The sequence below is a fragment of the Ochotona curzoniae genome, unplaced genomic scaffold, assembly GCF_017591425.1.
Source record: "Ochotona curzoniae isolate NIBS_2020 unplaced genomic scaffold, NIBS_Ocur_1.0 scaffold_4701, whole genome shotgun sequence".
Lineage (NCBI taxonomy): Eukaryota > Metazoa > Chordata > Mammalia > Lagomorpha > Ochotonidae > Ochotona > Ochotona curzoniae.
In genome coordinates, this window is record NW_024467122.1 from 74,535,569 (window position 1) to 74,557,942 (window position 22,374).

Sequence of the window (22,374 nt, forward strand, 5' to 3'; positions counted from 1 at the left end):
CAGGAAAAAAAAAAAAAGAGAGACAGAGAGAGATCTTTTATCTACTGGGTCACTCCCCAAGTAGCTGCAATAGCTGGAGCTGAGCTGATCTGAAGCCAGGAACCAGGAACTTCCTCCAGGTCTCCCTGCGGGTACAGGGTCCCAAGGCTTTGGGCCATCCTTGACTGCTTTCCCAGGCCACAAGCAGGGAGCTGGACAGGAAGTGCAGCAACTGGGATACGAAAGAGTGCCCATATGGGATCTGGGGTATGCAAGGCGAGGACTTTAGCCACTAGGTTACTATACCAAACCCTCAAAGAGTATTTTAACCATATTTATAAATATATTCGACTTATAAGAAATACTGAACTTTAAAAATATTCAGTTGAAGGAATTTTTTAAAGGTTTATGTTTATTTGAAAAGCAGAGTTACAGAGATCTTTCCTCTGCTAGTTTGCTCCCCAAATAGCTGTAACAACCAGACCTGGCCAGTCATAAATCAGGAGTCTGTTTCTCCCATGTGGGTGCCAGGATCCCCAGGACTTGGTGCATCCTACACTGCTTGTCCAGGCCACAAACAGGGAACTGGATGGGAAATGGAACAGCCCCAGGACTCGAATCAGTATCCATACGGGATGCCGGTACCATAGACATTGGCTTAAAATTTAATCACCACAGTGCCAGCACAAAGGAATTCAATTTTAACGTATTAAGTTTATTAAACACACATTAAATGCTTGAAGATGTTGAATTCAGTCAGTCAGTTATTTGTTTTCCGGAAAGGGATCGGCGATAAAAATAGAATAATAAAATTTGTAAAGGTAAACTTCAAAGCTTAAAAAGGAAATGACTTTTGAATCTGTAACTGCCACACCCTTGCCTGTTTTTCTGTGGGGGTGTTTGTTCTCACAGGGTGTAAGCCAACTGACTTGTGGGGATTGAAGGAAGCGTGAATCAACTGGAAAGGGCTGAATGGAAAAGTCTGTAGAAAAGCTTGTTTGGCAGGCAGAGGAGCTTGGACGTTTTTGAGAGGAGCAATGGGGGAGAGGAACAAGCTTACTTGACAAAGCACCTTCTGGCTGGCGGAGGTCACAGCGGTGACAGTGGCATCCTTGCAAGCAGGCAATGGTGAAAGCCGCAGGCTCTCCAAGTAACCCGGGTCGGGGGCAGGTGGAGGCGGGAGCCGAGCTATAGGCAGGCCAGAATACGGACAGTCCCTGCTGGACCCAAGACTCGGACGCCACCGGCAGTTCATGGGGAAGCACAAAGCCCCTCGGGAGAAGGCTGAGGACCGAATACCCTGGAATACCAGGGCGGTTCGCCAGGGCCAGGGAGGGCGGCACCCCTCACAGGGGTCAGAGTCCCCTGAAAAAAGAACTGGTCAGCAAGGGTCGGGGCCCAAAAGGAAGGGCGTTGGGAGACACATGGTTCTTCCCTTCAGCCTCCACTTCTCAAACTCGTTCTAAACCGCCCCGGGTCCCACAAGGACACCCCGAGCCTCCCAGGACCGCCGTACTGCTAGTGGAGTAGATGCGCCCCACGAAGTCGCACGTTGGGAGGCAGCCCGGCCAGGGCGCGGCTACAGCCGGGAGCTCCTTCCCCGCGCAGCACAGCCGAGCACGAGCCCGATTGGCCGACGGACTCCGCCTCCTTCCTTCCGCCTGCAGCAGACGTTAGCGGGTGGCGGCAGGGGGCGGGGCCCGAGAGTGGCCACGCCCCATCGCGGCGGCGCGTGGGCTGGGCCCGGTTGGCCACGCCTCTTCGCGGTGGCGCGTGGGCGGGGCCCGGACGGCCGGGCAGCCCGCGCACTCGGCAGGAGCTGCAGCTGTCGCCGCCCGCGCCTCCGAGGTCTCTCGGCTTCCTCCAGCAGGGACCTGGGCTCGGCCGCCATGTCCGCCGCGGACGAGGTTGACGGGCAGGGCGTGGCCCGGCCGCACTATGGCTGTGAGTGCGGGGCCGGCGAGGTGCACGGGTCTGGTGGGGGAGAGAGGTGGTCGGCGTTGGCAGCCTCCGAGGGAGTTGGCCTCGATGGTGGGTGTGCGGGCCGTGGGCACCCGGAAGAGCTGGCTCGGCGGACGGCGAGGCCCCCGGAGCCGGCGTCTCCGTGGTGGGCTCCGAGGTGGCAGGGAAGGACCTCAGAGGCCTTACCACCGCGTCTGGACTGGGGGCCCCACCCAACGCCTCCCGTCGCCCGGCTCGACCGAGATTGGGAGCCGGCCTGGGTGAGGTGGCAGCCCGGTGCAGGGCGTGTCCCGGGGGCCCGCAAGAACGTGCTGCCCCTGGTGCTGCCTGGCGACGTGGCCGAGAGCTCCCCACCTGCTCGCCCCGGGCTGTCCGAGGGGTGCGGTCCCTGGGCAACTCGCTTCAGCTTGCATGGACTTAGAGTTCTCTCATCGGGATTTCAAAAGAGAGCGAGATTGCAACCTTAACCCGTTTGACTTCCTCATTTTTTGGTAGCAGGTTCCTGGGACATCAAGTTCCAAGGAGTCATGTTCTTGGTTTCAAGGATAATTTCACGCACTTATACAATTCCACCTTGAGCTATTGTGCCACGTTAGTGAAATTCAAGATAAGAGCGGGCTCTGCCTTCCAAGAATATTTTGTTTTTCTTTTCTAATCAGAGAGACAGGTGTGCACACCAACGAGAATGTGTGATGGAGAGAAGAGGCAGGGCAGGAGGCAGACAGGGACTTGGGGCGGCAGCCTGATCACAGGTGGGGACGGCGAAGGATGCTGAGGGCCTGGGTGGGGCAGGAGAGGTGGAGGCCGGATGGTGTGCAGGAAGGCCAGGCTGGGGTTAGGAACTTACTCCACAGCCTGGGCATCGCTTCAAGCTCCAGCCCCCAGGCTGTGGGACCCTACTCCTCCTTGACCTGCAAGCACCCCGTCTATCAGAGAGCAGTGCTGGAAACCATCCAGCACCATTCCTGCCACTCAGTTCTTAACAGGTTCGGGCTTTGCTCCAGAGGAGGGTACAGTGCTACTGGACCTGTGCTAGGAATAAATCCTGGTGGACAGACAGTGAAATCGGGCCAAGAACTCAGATCCATATTTTTGTTGAGATTTGTTTTATTTTGAAAGGCAGAATAAAAGAGAGAAAGGGAGAGACTGAAAGAGATCTACTGCTGGTTCACTTAGGGCTGGGCCAAGCCGAAGCCAGGAAGGTGGCACTCCATCTGGGTCTGCCGTGTAGGTGACAGGGGCCTGAGCACCTGGGCCATCACCTTCTACTTTCTCAGCTGCATTAGCAGGGAGCTGGATCAGATTGGAAGCAGCTGGGACTCTAACCTGTGCTGTGGTTTGGATACCTGTGTGGCAGGTAGCTTAACTCGCTGCTCCACGTGCAGACCTTTCAAGCCAGTGCTTTTCAAGGTTATGCTAAAATGCAGTCCGTGTTCAAGCTTGTATGAAATGTCTCGAAAAAGGGCACGATGAGTATAACTGAAACTCCAGGGTTCTTTTTTTAGGAAAGGCCTCGTACTCTATCTGGGGGTATTTACACTTGTCCCCGCTGCCCTGACCTGGGTAGTGACAAGCAGGCGTTTGTGGGCGGTCTCAGGCAGATGACTGATCTTGCTGTTTACCTGGCCCTGCTGCTTTTTTTCTCCTGTTCTAGCTGTCCTGGATAATGAGAGACTCACTGCGGAGGAGATGGATGAGAGGAGACGTCAGAATGTGGCCTATGAGTACCTCTGTCATTTGGAGGAAGCCAAGAGGTAAGGATGCCAGGCTGGGGGAGGAGGGAGCAGGTGTGGCTGGGGGGGGCGGAGGCCGGGGATGTCAGTGCAGGTAGAGGATTGATTCATGGGAGCAAGTGACCTTGAGGGTAGCTCATCAGGAAATGCTGTGTTGAGTGTTTCTGTGTCCTGAAAAGTTTCCAGATTTCTGCTATTAAGTTTTATGCTTAAAATGTATGTTGTGGGCACTACCCTGTATGGGCAAAAAAAAAAAAAAAATATATAGTATCTTTTTGGATTTGAAGTTCTTAGTCTTCAGATTTTACGAAATTCCACTGGTTTTCATTTCTACGTGAATTGAGTTCTTTCCCTCCTCACTAGGGGAATGTAGGTAGCATGGGAGGCTTAGAAAAAACTGGTGTTGTGGCCTATCTGGTAAAGCCTCCACCTGCGATGCCAGTGTCTCATGTGGGCACTGGTTCTTGTCCTGGCTGCTCCACTTGTGATCCAGCACCCTCTTTAACGTGCCTGTGAGAAGCAGTGGAAAATGGCACAAGTGTTTGGGGCCCTGCCACCCTCATGGGACACCTGGGTAAAACTCTGGGCTTCAGCTTGGCCCAGCCCTAACCATTAGGCAGTGAGCTGGTGGATGGAAGATCTCTCTTTTTTTTCTCTCTCTCTGTAACTTTTACCTTCAAATAAATAGATCTAAAGAGTGGGTAGTATTGTGCCTGTGGGTACACCTCTGGCAGTATTGTGACCGGCTCCCCTGTGCACACATGCCACGTGCAGGTACAGTGTTACAGTTGTGACTTGGCTCCCATGGATGTCTGGTGGTTAATTTCCTTTTGTTCTATTGCCTGTGTTCTTTGTGAGGCCCCAGGACAGAGAGATGTAATTATGGATCATGCTTTCTCTAAGTTAACTGCTACAAGAGCTAGCAAGGGGTAATAAAAGGTATTTGTAGTCTAAAGTTAATGACAATCAAAGGTATTTTCAAAGAGTGCTAGAAAATAAGTGGTTTTGTTTGTTTTGGAACAATTCTGAAAATGTTAAAAACAGTACAGGAAAATCTCCTGGAACAATACCACAAACACTCTTGACTCCCAGAACTAACCCCTCCGATCTTTCCTTTGCCCCTAAAATGTACACAATGCAACAGCCAGCTGCACTCAGGGACCTTTTGGTGTCTGTTCTGGGGTCCTGTTCTTTTCTCCCCTGGGATGACAGGCATCTAGTATGCCCGCTAGAATCCTGGAGGCTTTCCTGAGCTTCACACTTTTTTAGCAAACAGGGGCAGACATATTCATGATAGTGTCGCAGAAGTTCACCCAGCAGGAGGTGACCGTGTGGTCAACAGAGGGGGCATTTTCTTCCAGGAGTTTTGTAAGGGAATAGGTGCTAAGTCCTCTGCCACTTACATTATATTCTGGGTTTGCTTAGTTATTTGAAGAGATTGTTCATCTCCCTGCTTACACCCCAAATGGCTGTAGTGGCCGGGGCTGGTCCTGGCTGAAGCTAGGAGCCCAGAACTCCATTTGGAGTCTCTCGTGTGGATGGCAGGTATCCAAGCACTTGGGACACCTTCTGCTTCCCAGGCATTTTCGATGGTAGCCATATAGGATGTAGAGTGGCTGGGTGGGACTTGAACTGACACTCTGATGTACAAGTGGTCGGTGGTTGAACATGATGCTCCCCACACCAGCCACGACCTCTAGTTTTGAAAGCTGCCCCTGGTCTAGGGGGCCGTTCTGTGCTCTAGAACACCAGAAATGCTGTTCACCTTGTGTTGAGAGAGGGAGATGTCCCAAGCTACTAGCCTGCCTTCTTTTGGGGAAGATTTGAAATTTATTTGAAAGAGTGGCCGAGTGCAGGAGAGCACTTCCGTCTGCTGGTTTACTTCCCAGATGCTCCGCACTGGACCAGAACCTCAAAACTCAGTCCAGTCTCCTACGTGGGTGACCGGTACCAAGGGTTGGGCCCTCTCAGTTGCCTTTTAGGGTGTCTGCTAGCAGGAAGCTGGAATTGGCAGCAGAGTGGAGATGTGAATCTGTGCATGCTGGCATGGTTTCTCAAGTAACATCTTAATCCCCGCACCTCAACACTTTCACCCACCCCGACAGTGTGTGTGTGTACGATTTAATTTATTTGAAAGAGTGAGAAGGAAAGACAGAGGAAAGTCTTTCGTCTTCTGGTTTGCTTCCCAAATGGCTGCAACTGCCACAGCTGGGCTGGGCTGAAGCTTGGAGCTTCCTCCTGGTTTCCCCCAGGTGGGTGCAGGGGCCCGAGCCCTTGGTCCATCTTTAGCTGCTTCCCCAGGTGCTGAGTGGGAGGTGGAGTAGCTGGGACTACAAACTGCTTCCATATGGGATGCTGGTGTTGCGGGTGGCAACTTACCTCACTATACCGCAGTGCCAGCCCCATTCCTGGGGAGAACTTTAATCCAGGTACCTTTGTCTCAGCACAGGGGCCAGGCCACAGCCAGGATCTGGAAACTCAGTCCAGGCCTCCACGCAGGTGACAGGGACTCAGCTCGTTGTGCCATCACCTGCTGACTTGCTGGATACACATTAGCCAGAAACTGGAGTCGGGGAACTAGGGAACTAACTCCCTGCTAATGCACCTGGGCGGTGCAGGGCTGTGGAGTTGGGAGTGGACCTGGCGCTCCATTACAGCATGTGGTTGAGATACAGACATCTTGATTGAGAAGCCATTGTGCGTTCCTGATACTTTTACATCCTTTGGAGTTGTCTAAGGCCATGGAGCCATTTATGATGTTCTTTATTTTCTTACACTCTGGGTTATAAGGGAGATTATAATAATGGCCCTTGTCCTGGCATATGCCGCCCATTGGCCTAGCTATATGGAAAGTCTCCTAAATTATTTTGGGGAGGGAATTGTATAAAATTTGGAGGTTTTTTTGTTTGTGTGTTTTTGTTTTGGTCTGAAGCTTAAATTAGGAAATTAAGTAGAACTAAGAAAAGCCTGAAAGTGTTATGGTAGGAAAAGAGGGCTGATGTGGTCGCTGCCACCTCTCTAACAGGTGTCCTGGGCATACCGCAGGCTGATGGCGTGGGCTTTGCTATCAGCCTGGGCTTCCGCTGCCAGCTCAGTCTCCTACTGAGGGGAGCTAAGCGGCAACCCCTTGCTCCCCTCTAGGACAGGACCTCTGTGAGTTGGCCCTGTTCTGTTTCTTTCATGTCCTCCACCTCTCCCAAGTTGAAGCTGCCCAAGGTGTGGGGTTTGCAGTGGCTCCAAGGCCAGGAATCAAGATCAGAGCGCTCCACAGGGGACAAGGGCTCTCTCTCCAGCTGTATTTATAATATCCCTACTCCTCCCACCCGAGCACAGTGGCCTCATTGTGAGTCCCGGGGTACTCCATTTTCTTCAGTACTGTTAACAGAGCTCTGTCCTGGGCAAAGCTGAGAGTGTGCGGAGAGAGTGGAATATGAACACACGCTGGACTGTGTGTGTGTGGAAAGACAAGTGTGTCATGCCCCAAAGGCTAAGTGGGAAATGATGAACATGTAAATTTCAAAGTGCACACTGGGAACGGCTGGGAAATAGACCCACAGAAATTGGTGCTTTTCTTAATGGTTGAGATCGCTTCCATTTGGGAGTTAAGCTGTCATCAGGAAATGTCATCTTGGGATTCGAGGCTTTTTGCTGAGGACTCTGTAGCAGGTGAGGACTTGGTTACCTCTAGGCTCACACCGGGGCATGTTGGATCTTTCTGTCCGTTCTAGTCGGGCTTTGCATTTGTTGAGGCCACCAAGCAGTTAAAAAAGAGGAATAAAGAACATTTTCACGGAATGGAAGGAGATGACATTTAAATAGACGAAATGCTTGGGTGCTGGGCAGGAGGAAGTCCTTGAGAGAGCTCAGAGGAAGGCACAGGTGGAAAGAAGTGAGAAGGGAACACAGGTGAAGAAGTGTGTGCTGCGCTGGAATCGGGGAAGAGCTGTGTGATGCTGCACCGCCCCCTCCCCTGGGGCAGAGGGGAAGGGAACAGCTGGGTCGGAGTGGAGGCTTTCTGTAGCTCCCCAGCAGGAACAAGAGGTTAGCACTGACTCGGAGCCCTTTGCCTGCTGTAATTTAGGGGAACTGAAAAAGTATCTTGCAAAGAACCAGTTCTTGTGAACAGTTCCCTTTTGTGCATATCTCTTCATTTTTTGGCAGGGGAAAAAAAACACACACACACACAACATTTTCTGGGATGGGCTCCATCAGATCTCGTTTCCCTCTAAACCGTATCAGAATGGCGGGACATCTAGATCTGTCCTGGCAGGCACACTGTGGTCATCTAGGATGTCTAAGGAAACACAGGAGATAGGCTGGGTGACTGGCCAGAGAAGCTTCGAGAATCCTCAGAGAAACAACACCAGCATCGGGCTGAGGTTGCCCCAATGTGTAAGCACCGCTTAACCCATTGATCTGGGGCCCCTGGTCTGTGTTATTTAACCTGAGATGCCCCCTAGTCATATGGGTCACCTGTAAAGATTTAGCCTGAGCATTTAGTGTACCACTCAGTGTGGCTGTGAAGTGGATGTCAGTGAAGTGGTCTGAGTGAAAATAGAAGCTGGATACAAGTGAGTTGTCAAGGGAAAGTGTGGGATGAGATTTCATCTCAGTTGTTCTAACCGAGAGAGCAATAGAAAGAAGCCTTAGGTCTTGGCTCTGAAAATGCAGCCCAGGGTCCCTCCTGGAATGGCTCCAGGGGGAGAAGTGGGTGTATTGAAGAGTTATTTCTTAAAGTGTTTGAAACCAAGTGCTTCTCCACATAGTAACAATGTTGCAGATGGGAGTGTGAGTTCTTAGTGTGGCCACTGAAAGAGTTTTACCCCAAGGAGCTGAGGCAGTACAGCCAAATTTACAATTTAGAAATGTAGAGAATAGGGCCCAGAGCTGTAGCCTAGCAGCTGGAGTCTTTGCCTTGCATGCACTGGGATCCCATATGGACGCTGAATCCCGGCAGCCACACTTCCCATCCGACTCCTTGTTTGTGGCCTGGGAAAGTAGTCGAGGACAGCCCAACACCTTGGAACCTTGCACCTGCATGGGAGACCTGTAAGAGGCTCTGGGCTCCTGACTTCAGCTAGGCTCAGCTCCAGTTTAGGGAATGAATCAACAAACAGAAGATCTTCCTCTCTGTCTCTTCTCCTTTCTGTATATCTGACTTTCCAATCAAAATAAAACAAATCTTAAAGTTAGAAATGTAGAAAACCGGGAGTAGTTTAGGCATTCATTATAGTAGCTGTCATTATTACTAAGAAAGTTGTATGACTATATACTCAATATTTAAGTAAGTCTGAATTTCAGTAATTCTAAATCAGATGTCTTTTTGAGCATCTTGGTTGGTGAGGTCCTTGCTGAAGTGAGACTTGGAATTGGGGCAGGGTGAGTTCTGCCTGTGTTTGCCAGTGAGGAAGCTCACAGGGTGAACCCGAGTTTGGAGCCAGTGTGCGTTTGGCAGCGGTGCTATGAGGGATGCACCTGGTAGCCGTGTCCCTTCTCCTGGCCCTCCAGTGAGTGCAGCGTGATGGTAATAAGGCCCTGGTGCATGTTTCTGGGAATTGGAAAGTCCTAAGGGTTGGCCGTCCTCATTTCTCCCTCAACAGGCTGTAGTTTGGCAGGAAATGCTAGATGACAATGCTTCCAGGCAGTGGGATGGGCTGCAGGGCATGAAGACTTTTTTATTTTAAGGCCATACTGCGTATTTGAAATGCTAATGAAGTTTATAATAGAGAAAAGGAGGAAGAGAGTAGGAAAAAGAGAAAACCGTACAAGTCCGTAATTTTTAGAGAATTATAATAACACATTTGGCTTTCTAAGCTGCTACGTTGTTTTAATTACTGTTTTCAGTGGCTGCATAATGTCCATTATTCACTTAGGCTTATTCCAGTTTCAAATCATATTTATTTGATTGTTATTTTCCTGGGTTATCAGTTTATAAACTTTATTTTCATGTGGATTTTTTTTTCTGTTTATTTGGTTATTTTCTAGTGTCATGATATTAACGTTTCTAAGTTCTCTTAATATGCGTGTTGAGAAAATATGCGTGTTGATGTTCTTGCTTGATTTTTCCATTTTGTCTTTTACACTGTAGAGTTTTAAATTTTATGAAGACTATGGAGGATAGCAGATGTGGTACAGTGGGTTAAACTGCTACTTGTGACACCCACATTCCTTATCAGAGTGTTGGTGCAAGTTTTGGCTGCTCTGCTTCCAACCCAGCTTCCTGCCAATGTGCGTAGGCAGCAGCAGGTGACAGTTCAAGTGCATGAGTCCCTGCTCTCCGTGGGGCAGACCCAAGTGGAGTTTGTGGCTTTTGGCTTCCTGTCACTCTGCCTTTCAGATTAACAAAGCAATCTTCTGAAGAAATTTAGCGAGTTTCTTGGGTTAACATAATGTGAAGAAATACAGAAAAATTAAACAATAATGGATCTTTAAAGCTGATCTTTCTATTGATGATCTGTTCAAAGCCCAGACTTATATCTCCCAAACCTTGCTAGGACTTGCTTTTATATTGGTTTTTTTTTTTTTTTTTAATGGTGTGATATTTTGGTGACTCTGAATCTTCAGATTGTACTCTGATGTAAGTTAGTCCCCCTATTTTTACTGCTGGTTGGCAGGTGGTGGCTATTTTGTCAAATATTAACTCACTCACGGTTACACTTCTGAACGTTTTAATTCTGTTTCAGTGAGCCCTGTTCCTTCTCATTGAGAAAGACTTATGACTTCATGTGCTTGCACTTCCTATTCCTGAGAAACAGCATCTGAAGCTAGCTTACTTTTAGTTCCATGTAACTGGATTTTTTTTTTCCATTTCTTTCTTTATCTTTGATTTGAAACTTGCAGAATTCCTTGAAGTATAATTATTTCCCCAGGTTACTTATTAGGATTGCTGTTGGCGTAGTAATTTTGCCTGTAGTGTGCAGACTCTTCTTGATTTATAATACCTTTTTTTTTAATTTTAGCTCTAGGAAATTATCCTTTATACCTTTAATAATTGGTCCTGATTCATTAGTGCCGTCTAGGGGATTAGATCCGCACACTTGTTTTATGACTGTTCTTCATTTCATCTGTTTAGGCTAAATCATAACAACGGTGATTTAACACAGCTTCTTTCAGGCGTCTGTGTGTCGTCTACCTTGTGTTCCACTGCCTGGGTTGTTTTCCTGGGTTTCTATTCGTGGTCGTCCTTTTGTTCTGTTGTAATTTTCCTTTTGAACTGTTAGGTACCCTTCCCCTTTCTACTGTAGCTAATTTGCTGAAATGGTCTCTGTTTAGTTGAAGGAAAATGTGGCACATGTAATGTTCTTTCCACAGTAGGGAAAACTGCAGGGGCAGCCAGGGGAGGTGAATGAAATGCTTCAGCCATTCCCTTTGCAACAGTACGTGGTGGAGCAGATGTGACCACAGCAAACCCGTGTTAAGTGACCAGCTAAGTGGCCAGCTTGTCTAACACTCAAGGATGGGAAAGTCTGCCTGTTAAGTGGCCAGTTGGTTTACCTGATTTGGCATATGTTTTGTTCTGGTCTTGCGGTCAGAGTAATAATAAGAAATAGTATAGATCATAACAAAATGGTAAAAAATACATTTCAGCCCCAGGAATGTCATTATTTGGCTTTGCTCGGGGTCTCTGATTTCTCCTTGTCCCTGCTTCATGACAGAGTGATTCAGGGATATGTGTTGGCAGCAAGACCCCTTGCGGTCTTTGAAGCCATGTGATGCTTGATGGATTTGCAGCTGTTTCCATTCTGAGCTGCTGAATAAAGTCCTTCACAAGAAGTATTTTGTGTTGAGAAACTGCTGGTAGGCAGAGGGAGCCCATCCGGAAGTGATTCACATCTCTGTGGCTGTTTGTTTAACTCAGGACTCAGTTGCCTGGAGACTGTTCTTGAGCAAGTTGAGTGAAGGGTGGTTGAAGTGCCTGATCAGACCAGGACGGGACTCTGCTGATGAAAAATGAAAGATCTGGTTAATGGTTTATTCTGAAGAGTTTACCTTTCCTTACTTAGAATTGTGTGTTGGAAAGGTTTGGCCTTTCTGTAAGGCACTGTACTTTAACCTTTGAAAGGAAGCTTTTGCCAACCTCCCCCCTCCCCGCAAAAGCGAAATCCTGCAGTTTTTATGAGGCCATGGTGATCTGTTGTATTTCCTGTGTCTCCAAGTCAGTGGCCTCTTATTTCCTCCTCCTTGCTTGGTGGCATCTTCAGTACTCAGCACTGGCTCTGTGATGAGCACTGCACTTGCTTTATCTGATCTGCCATCCTAGAAGCCCTGTGGAGTGCTTATTATGTATTTTCAGCAGATAAGGAGGTGGTTGGACCAGATTATGTGCTCCCTCCACCTTGTTCCCTGCCCTGCAGCATTCTCCAAATTAATGGTGACAGTGGAGTCGATCCCAAATTCATGGTGAAAGATGATGCGAGTCGGGGTGATTTTCATTTCAAAGAGGAGGAAAGGAAGCTAATATCATTTGGCCCAACCATCTGGAATTCAGGCCCCAGTCTGTGTGACAACATAACTGTACAGGTAGTCTCGGATGCTAAGTATAATACCACATCAGCTGGTGCCTGGGGACATTTGATGGGTCCTTTGCCTCTCTGCGGTGACTGAGAGAATGAGCTATTTGATGGATGTCTCTTCCTGCAGTCTGCTCTGGTCGCCGCTCAGTGCGGGCACAAGTCTGCAGATGGCTCCTGTACTTGGGTGTTTAACTGGCTTGTTGTACTGTGCCTGGTTGCTTTTCTTCTCCACAGCCTGCAACCTGCCCTGGAGGTCCCAAGAACCTAAGGAGCAGGTGTTCCTTCCTGCAGGTTTCTGGTCTGTGTGCAGAAGGGCGTGGCCACTAGATTGGAAATGACCCTGGGTCTTTTGGCAAGCACTGTGTGCCCTGTGTCTGGGGGTTGTGGGTGGAGGAAAGCCTGTGGAAAGGCCTCCCTTTTTTCTTGTCTCAGAATACCTTTCTGCTGAATCACTGAAAATGGTAATGAAAAGCAGAAGGAACATCGTGGGAGAGGCTCCTGCCAGCCCAGGGTGGCTCCTGAGGGGGCAGATGTGGGGGCACTGAGACATGAAAAGCAGAGGAACATCGTCGGGGAGGCTGCTGCCAGCCCCTCGGCTCCTGTGGCGGCAGGTGGAGGGGGCGGGCGAGAGAATGTTGGGCTCCCAGAAGAGCTGTGCAAATTCATGGTAGGAAGGAATACTATTCTCAACAACAACATAAATGAATCCTATTCTCAAAGTGAGTATTTGTCTTTAAGGTTAGTAAGTGTCAGGCTGTGGCCTTGGAGCCAGAGGATTTATTGGGGATTCTAAATATCCCGATGTAGAAGGAATGTAAGAATAAAGTAGGGAGTGGAACAGACTTAGAAAAGGCAAAATTGAAAAGAGAATAACCTATGGTCATTAAAGAAAATTATAAAAATAAAGTTGAATAGAAATTTCATGGATAGGCAGTTGTTGTTAACCAACAGACCATGACAGAAGAAACAGTATGAACATCCCAGACAACCTTGAACTAGCTAAAAAGGAAACAAAAAAATTATCTTCTGCTTAGAAAACCATTACCAAAGTGTTTTTTTGCCCTTATGTCATTAGTTTGGGCAATATTTGCTGATCCTTATTAGATTGAAAAAAGAGTGCTAGAGAATGGCTTGACTTTGGGGATTTTCCTTAAAAATTCAACAATTGGGCCCAGTGTGGTAGCCTAGTGGCTAAAGTCCTTGCCTTGCATGCACCGGGATCCCAAATAGGCGCCAGTTTGTGTCCATGGCCCCGTTTCCCATCCAACTCCCTGCTATGTCCTGGGAAAGCAGTCCGGGATGGCCCAAAGCCTTGGGACCCAGTACCAGTGTCGGAGACCCAGAGGGGGCTCCTGGCTCCTGGCTTCGGATCGGCTCAGCTCCAGCCATTAGGGCCGGTTGGGGAGTGAATCAATGGACAAAAGAGCTCCCTCTGTCTCTCGTCTTCTCTCTGTATATGACTTTCCACTAAAAATAAGTAAATCTTTAAAAAATTTTTTAAATTTAAAGTATGTTTTTATTGCATGGACATGAAGCATAATCCAGAGGGTGGGTGGGGCAGAGCCTGTTCTCACTGCTCCCTGCGTCACGCTGAGATTGCGGGTTCTCCCAGAAAGGTGTCTTCCCGGGAGGAAGAGACAGGTCTCTTTGACTTCTTCCATGGAAAGAGGAAGCATGCTGTGCATTTTGGTCTGCTTCTTGGGACTGCTCAGGGGGACATGAGAGCAGCTCTTTTTTTCCCAGAGTTCCTACTTTTCAGCTGTGGATTTGACCTTCAGTGGGCATTCCCCGGCTCTTGCTGCTGTGAGCGGTGCTGAGGTCAACAGAGTCATGTGTGTGTCTTTGTGCGTGCGTGTGTACTCTTGCTGAAAGTGAAGTTTCTGCATTGGAGGGGATATGCCTGTCTGGTTTCAGTAAATATTGCCAGTCCCGCTCTCCTTGGAGGTGGGGCTGGTAGTCTCACCAACCCCCGATACTATGAGTTCTGAAACCAGTGCCTCTTTCGTGGATGAAGATGGTGTTGCATTGTGGTGCCCTTCCCAGATGATTTCATCAAGAGTGAAGCGTGCATCTCTCTCAGTGTGAATGCCATGGGATTTCCTTCACTGTGAACTGTTGGAGCAGACTCTTTTGCTAATTTTTTTCCCTGTTGAATTGCTAATATTTCTTAGTGATTTGTAAGAGCTCTTTTCATGAGGAAATTAATCTTTTACATCCATCCATGTGTGTTGCAAATATTCTGTCTAATTTTTGACTTATACACTGTGTTTAAATTTAATCATCTTCTAATTTTGGCTTTTGAGTTTTCTAAAAATTAGAGCGTCTTTGTTCTGAGATTAATGAAAACATTTTCTCACATTTTCTCCAAGCCTTTGTAGGATCTGGAGAGTTTTCATGCTGTTTGATCTGCTTAGCGTTTGCTTTGCTAAGCAGTGAGGTCAGCTTCTTACTGTAGTGTGTCTTCCAGGTGATTTCTGAACTCTGCGTGGTTCACTCCCCAGAGGACTATAATGACCAGAGCCAAACCAATCAGAAGCAGGTGCCAGGAGCTTTTTCTGGTCTCCCACGTGAGTGCAGGGGTCCAAGGACTTAAGCCATCCTCTGCTACCTTCCCAGATCATGAACAGAGAGCTGCTTTCCCAGGCCATACGAAATAGAATAGCAAGGACTAGATCTGGCACCTTTGTGGGGTGCAGGTACTGCAAGGTGGAAGCTTTGTGTGTTGCGCCATCATGCTGGCTCCTGTTTTGATCTTTGAGCATCAGCAGCTGCTGTCTTAGCAAACGTGCTCTGGAGTCCACAAACTGAGATCTGCTTTTTCTTCTTTTTCTTTTTAGAGTAAGGTAGCTCCCATTGTTGAGATGTGTGAACCTTGTAGCTTAAAATCCTCTTAGGGGGCCTGGCGTGGAAGCCTGGTGGCCGAAGTCCTTGCCTTGCATGTAACAGGATTCCATATGGGCTCCAGTTCATATCTCGACTGCTCTATTTCTCTTCCAGCTCCCTGCTTGTGACCTGGGAAGGCAGTCCAGGATGGCCCAAAACTTTGGGACCCTGCACCTGTATGGGAGACCTGGAAGAGCTCCTGGCTTCCGGTCAGCTCAGCTCTAGCCGTTGAGAGTACTAGGGGATTGAACCAAAAATGGAAGATCTTTCTCTTTGTCTCTCCTCTGTGTAAATCTGACTTCCCAATAAAAATAAATAAATCCTTTAAAAAAGTTCTCTTGGGAGAATTGGCTAGAATTGTCCAGGGTGATTGCAGGCATGTTGTGTTGTTAATACTTAGCAGGGTCCCAGTGGGAAAGGAAGCTGGTATTTGAGAATGTGGCTTTGGCCTAAAAACTGCAGAAATGAGCCAAATTAGTATCATTTAGTCTTTGTAGTAAGGAGAGTTCAAGTTTAGGATTCCAAAAACTGGGGCTAACCTTGTCTATCTTTTTAAAATTGAGCTGTATCTTGGTAATGAGTACTGTCCCATTAAAGAAAGGGTGTAGAGCTAAGAAAAGCTCCAGGAGTCTGGGTTAAATCAAGCTAGATCGTTGGGTCAGTGGGTTATTTAGAATCCCCGTCATGGAGGCGAATGTTCTGAATCTCCAAGGGAGAGTGTGATATATGGATCTTCCACAGACCTGGCTCAATTACCCAACTCCTGTCTCACACACCATCAGTTTAGGACTGACGTGCCAGTTTTTGTTTTGTTTTGTTTTCATTTGGGAAGCACTATTCTGTATCAGAGTTAGAGATTTGAGGGACTAGGAGGACAATCCGGAGTCAATTCTCAATTGTTTTATGTTTTATCACAGCTTCATTCTTCATTTGCGTTTCTATGCTCTTGGTTCATTGAACTTGAATTAAAATGGTAATTGCACTAAATGGGGAGGTGTGATTGCTGAGCTGCCCTAAGCGGTCTTTAAGGCATTGTGAGAGGTGCAGGAGGATAGTTTTTGAAAATAAAGGAGTATGGCTTCTTTAAAAAGAAAGTGAGAGAGTACAGATATGCTCATTATTAATCAAAGGAAAGGAGCAGCGTAGCCCAGTGATGCCCAGCCTGAGCTCCTGTGTCCAGCTTCCTGCTAATGCAGACCCTGGAGGAAGCAGACCTGGAATACCCGTTGGCTCCTGGCGCAGTTCCCCACCAAGCCCCTGCCACTGTGCACATATAGGCAGTGAGCAGGTGGATGGGAACTGTCTCTCAAATAAGTAATACCTTAAAAAATAGATAAGGACCTGATGTGAAAGCCTAGTGGCTAAAGTCCTCATCTTGCATGTGCTGGGATCCCATATGGGCACTGGTTCGTGTCCTGGCAACCCAGCTTCCTATCCAGTTTCCTGCTTGTGGCCTGGAAAAGCAGTCGAGGACGGCCCAAAGCCTTGGGATCTTGTGCCCAGAAGGGAAACCTGCAAGATGGTCCTGGCTTTGGACCAGCTCAGCTCCAGCTGTTGTGGTCACTTGGGGTAGTGAATCATTGGACAGAAGATCTTTCTCTCTGTCTCTTTTCCTCTCTGTATATCTGACTTTCCAATGGAAAAAAAAATGCATCTTTAAAAATAAAAAAGGTGTAAACAATTATGATCAAGTGAACTAGTTTCTGGAAAAACATAAGGCTGGTAAAATTCTGGAGCAACTGTTGAAAAGGTAGGTAACTTAGGAGCACTTATCAGGAAACAGGTGATGCTTAGGGGCCATTGTGGGCGCATTGAGAAAAAGCACATGACAGCAACATCATCTCCTTTTGGACATGATCACCAAATTGGGGAGCCAGAAAAAAAAATTTCAGCATGGCCTTTTAAAGAGTGACTCATGTATTTGTGTGTGTGTGTGTATAAGATTTATATATTTAAAGGTTTATTTACTTGAAAGGCTGACTTACAGAGAGAGAGAAAGATAGATCTTCCATCTGCTGGTTCCCTCCATAAATGGCTGCAATGGTCAGGAATGAGCCAGGTCAGAAGTAGGAGCTTCTTCTGGGTCTCCTGCATGGCTGCAGGAACCTACCTACTCGGGGCACCCTCTGCTGCTTCCCCAGGAATGTTAGCAGGGAGCTGAATTGAAAGTGGAATAGCCAGAACTTGAACTGGCTCCTAGGTGGGTTACTGGTGTTTCAGGTAGCTTAACGCAGAATGCTACAGTGCCGGTCCCAATTTGTGACACTTTATACAGACAGTGAATAAATGTGAGCTAGGTGTTAATGGCAGTAAGAAGATTTATAGCTGGTTAAATAAAGCAGATTCTAGAAGAGCTGCTAGAAGGAGAGTGACTGCTGAATGGGTGAGGTTTGTTTATGAGTGGTGAAAGTGTTCTAGAATTAGTGGTGATGGTTGCACAATATGAATCCACTAACAACCACTGTATTGCCTACTTTAAAAAGGTGGAAAATGGTGAACTCAATTCTATCTCAATAACAGAAAAAGCTATTAGGCTTATAATTCACATAGAGCTCTCCAGAACATATAAAATATGTAATTTTTTTGAGAGAATGCGTTATTATTTGAAAGGTGGAATGACAGAGAAGAAAAGGAAGAGAAATCTTCCACTTATTGTTTCACTTCTCCAAATGGCTGCAATAGCCAAGTCTGGGCCAAAAACTCCCTCTTAGCCTCCAACATGAGTACCTGGGTCACTGGTGCTTGGGCTGCCATGTGCCGCTTTCCCAGGTGTGTTACCAGGCTGCATGGAAACAGGACAGCTGGGATCCAGCTGGCACTCCAATAAGGTATGGTAGTGTTGCAAGCAGTGGTTTAACCGGCTGAGCAACACCAGGGCCTGTAGGACATTTTACTTGGGAGTTGTGAGGTCATCAGTGAGGTTTTGGTCAGTCAGGTTTTGGTCTGTCTTGTTTTTGGAGGGATAGTTAATGTACTGCACGGCAGATTCTATCTTTCAAATACCCTGAATCTTATGAAACTTAATATTTATTTAATATCTAAATGTGATCGTCTACATTTGGGCTTAAGAAATGCTTAAGTGAGGATAGGGAGAGAAGTGACTTTCCTGGGAATAGTATTAATAGGACAAGAAGGCAGAAGAGTCCTGAGAAACATCAGCTCATTGATGGAGAAGCGGTGTCCGCAGCAAAGGGACAAGTGTGTCTGGAGTCGGTGTTCTCTTCTGGAGGCCATCCTTGCGCAGGGACCCTGGTCGTGGGGAGTGGGCTGGTGGTGGGGCCGTCATACCATTGTCCACGCAAGTGTTTATTAATGCTTTGCTACTGAAAGATTTCTGAGAAGTAGAAGGAGAATCAACTTAAGTCATGGTGCCAGGGGAACTTTAAGAAGAAGTTTCCAGAATAGGTTTGGGCTGTTTTTTGAAAATCCATGTTACAGAATATTTTCAAGCATGGTCTGTAAACAGTTAATGGAAGGTTGTTATTCTGTCCTAACCTAAGTATTTTCTCAAGTTATTTAAAAATTTGTATTTTCATTTTCTGTTACTAAAAGCTATTTTTATTTTCAGTGACTTGATAATATTCCATTGCTTTTTTTTTCTTGATATGATTAAAAATGTTGAGCAGAATGCCCTTAGTAAAGAAAAACATTGCATTGAAACAAGTAAAAAAAAGAAAAAAGAAGAAAGAAAGAAAAGAAATGAAATGATTTGTGAACTCTGGCCCTACTCTGGGAATGGTAGAAGTGGAGAGAACACGCAGCAGCAGATTTGCAGGTGGATTGGCAGACGTGTGGGCAGTTGTCTGGCCTCCAGGAACCAGTGGTCGCAAGTGTCACAAGGCCGGATGCCAGAGAGGGAGTGTGTGAGAGTTGAGATGAGTGAAGTGTTACTTTATGGCTGGGTTGTGTAAGATGAGCCACAATGTGGGGGAGAAGGGACAGCATGTGGAACTTGAGCTCCTTTGGCGTTGTTTGTGAGTTTCTGCTCCTTGGTACCCAGTCCCACCTCCTGCCAAGCATGAGACCGCATGTTGGGAGTCTAGTTCCAGTCGAGGGGGGCTGTAGTGGGCCAGAGGTAAAGAGCTGTGAGGTAAGACTATGAAGTAAGAGCTGTGGGTAATTGCTTCTCTCTCTCTTTTTTAAGATTTATAAGATTTATTTTTAATTTTTATTAGAAAGGCAGAACTACAGGGAAAGTCTTCCATCCGTTGGTTCTCTCCGTAGCAGGAGCTTTTTCCAGGTATCCTACATGGGTGCAGGGACCCAAACACGGGCTACTCTCTGCTGCTTTCCCAGGCCATAAGCAGGGGTCTGGATGGAATGCCATATGGGATGCCAGCAATGTAAGTGGAAGCTTAATCTTCTGTGTGACCTCTCTAGCCGGCCCATATTTTTTTATTTGCCTCCCTCCTTCTTTTTCCCTCCCTGCCTCTCTCCCTTCGTTCCTTTTTCTCTTTCCTTCTTTTTAAAACAGGTTTGTTTGTTTTAGCAATAAGCATTTGTTAAGCAGTAAGCATTGTAGACAAGTTCAGTGAACAGACTAAGTACACTTGATGGACCAGATGGGCATCTCAGACAAGAACTGAGCCAATAGATTTACTTATTAATTTGAAAGATAGAGTGACAGAGAAAGAGAAAGAGAGAAATATCTTGTATTTGCTGTTCAGTTCCCCACAATAGCCTCCAAGAATCTCCATCTGAGCCTCCTCAGTGGGTGTCAGGAACCCTAGTCATCAGGAGCTGGACTGGGAGTGCAATGTCGGGCTTGAACCAGAGCTGCTTACTTGGAATACAGGTGTCTGGAGCAGCAACCCAACCCTTTGCACCACAATACTCACCCCAGTATGGTTTGTTTTTATTATTTGATTAGAATTGAGACCAGAAGTCGTATGGTCCCGAAGTAAGAGACAAAGAGCAGTTTGTGTCTTCCAGTGGTTAGAATATTATGTTTCAGAGTCAGGTTAGCAAAGAGTTCCAGTTTTACGTAGGTGAGTAACTTTAAGGGCCTGAAGAAATACAAAAGGCCATAGGAAGCTTTAGAGCATCTTCCAGGGAAGAGGAAAGTGTTTCTGGTAGCAAATCATGGAAGAGTTCACAGAGGCAGTGCCCTTTGAAGGTGACATTTAGACAGCAGCTCCATCTCTCGCTTCCTGTGTCTGTGGCCTCTGTGTTCCCACTATGCTTCCTCAGCTCGTAGCCCTTACGCCCTGAGCCCATCTCATGCCGCGCAGTCCGTTTTGCCTGCCTTCCCTGTAGCCGTGGGAGAGGCTTGTCTGTCCAGCCGGTCCAGGACCTGGTCCAGTCCCTTCTCATCTTCCAGAGTCCTGATCCCAGTGTGACTTGCTGACACTAACTTGCACATTTTTCTGCTGGTTCTTTCTCATTAAGGCACAAACATCTTCCAGTTCAGAAGATACACTCCCCGAGCCCTACACTAACCTCACACTATCTCTTTTACTTCTAGGAACACTTCCTTTATCCTCCACTTCTTTTTTTTTTTTTTTTAAGGTTTATTTATTTTTATTGGAAAGGCAGATATTCAGAGAGAAAGATCTTTGGCCTGCTGGTTTGCTCCCCAAGTGGCCCCAAGGCTTTGGGCCATCCTCTACTGCTTTCCCAAGCCATAGGCAGGGACATGGATGGGAAGTGGAGCAGCTAGGATATGAACCTATGCCCATAAAGGTTCTCGGCATGTGCAGAGTGAGAACTGTAGCCACTAGGCTACTGCGCCAGGCCCTATCCACCACTTCTTAACCGAGGTGGATGTAAATATTGCACCCTTTCTTGCTTACATTACTGGTACACTGATGCTGTGCCCAGGAATTCTTGAGTTCTTATCTTACTTGTTTTCTGCATATTACCACTCCCATCTCTCAGTTTTTTATACTTCTTGAATTTTGAGCTATGTATCAAAGTACTGATCAGAGTGGACTAATATACTGATGTGTTAACACAGTCCCCCCAGGTGGCATCCCTGGACCCTGCCTCCATCTCTGTCAGGTGCTAGCTCCATTTGTGTTGCCACAACCCACGCGGTGAAGGGGTCTTGTGCTTTTCCTTAAAATACCGTGAACTTAAACAAGGTCCTTAATGAATGTTGTGGTTGACCATTCCCCTTATTATTATTAATTTTTTAAAAGATTTACTTATTTATTTGAGTGGTAGAGTTGGGAGGAGGGGAGAGATATCCACCAGAGATATCTGCTGGTTCACTTCTTCAGTAACCTCAATGGCCAGGACTGAGCTGAATCCAATCCAGGAGCTTCATCCTGGTATCTCACCTAGATGGCCAGGGCCCAGACACCTGGGCCATCCGCTGCTGCTTTTCCCAGGGCTTTAACAGGGAGCTGGGTCAGAACCCATATTGGATGCAGGTGGTTGGTTTTACCTGTTTTGCCACAACCCTGGCTTCAGGTAGTCCGCCCTTCTAGGATGTTCTTACTAAGTATTCTGAAAATGCTGTTTTTGACCTCCACAGATGTTTGCTCTCGCAGAGAAATGTGGGTCTCTCTTTGTGGAGAAGTCCTCCTGCCTGTCAGGATTTGCTTCAGTTAGGAATGTTAGGATGGTAGCTGCCGAGTAAGAGCTCTTTGGCACTTCATGAAACGTAGTGCGTGAGACATGGATAGGCACACAGATTGAGCCTGTCATGGTCACGGAGTTCTGGCCCTGAAGACTTGGCCTGGGAGTAAGCGGACAGACCCGTTTTCTAGAGACACCATCACCACCACCACCACCAACAAAACCCTTTACTAATGCATGCTTTACATGCGATGAAATTCACCTACTTCAATAATTTTTTTTTTTGGAGTTCAGTAATATTTCTTAAGTGGACTGAGCTGTATGGTTTAGTTTCCATCACTCCAGTAAGACTGGGACTGCACTGAGTTATGGTAACAGGTGTTTAATTTTGACATGTAGATTGGCCCTCCCTAGCCTCTTCAGCTAATAAGGAAATGACCTGCACCAGCCCGAGTTTTTGTAAGACAGAAATAAGCAAAGAAGTTAAATACCTTGCTTAAGGAAACTTTCTTAGTGTTTCACTTATTACAGTTTTTCAGTTTTGTGCATTTCCACTCATTGTTTGAGATTTGTCATTTTGCTAGTGTGGCCTAGAAGGGAGCCTTTCGTGGTTCCTGCCTGGGTTGCAGCAGTGTTACTTTGGCCACCCTGTCCCTTTTCACCTCTCCTCCCCCTCCCCATTCCTTCTCCATCTACCCTCTTCCTTGAACCTGTCCTGCTCAGAACCATCCTCTAGGTCAGATCTTTTCCTTGTTTTCCCAACCCTCTGGAGAGAAGGCAGC

The 22,374-nt window shown here is 47.2% G+C and overlaps 1 protein-coding gene across 1 annotated transcript in view; it reads left to right on the forward strand.

The window, feature by feature from the left end:
* Positions 1-1,793: 1,793 nt before the first annotated feature.
* Positions 1,794-22,374, forward strand: part of IQGAP1 (IQ motif containing GTPase activating protein 1) — an 88,050-nt gene continuing 67,469 nt past the window's right edge. The window contains exons 1-2 of the mRNA XM_040968754.1: positions 1,794-1,923; positions 3,596-3,695. Of these exons, the coding sequence (XP_040824688.1) occupies positions 1,869-1,923; positions 3,596-3,695 (155 nt within the window). The 5' untranslated portion in view covers positions 1,794-1,868. The remainder of the gene's footprint in view (positions 1,924-3,595; positions 3,696-22,374) is intronic.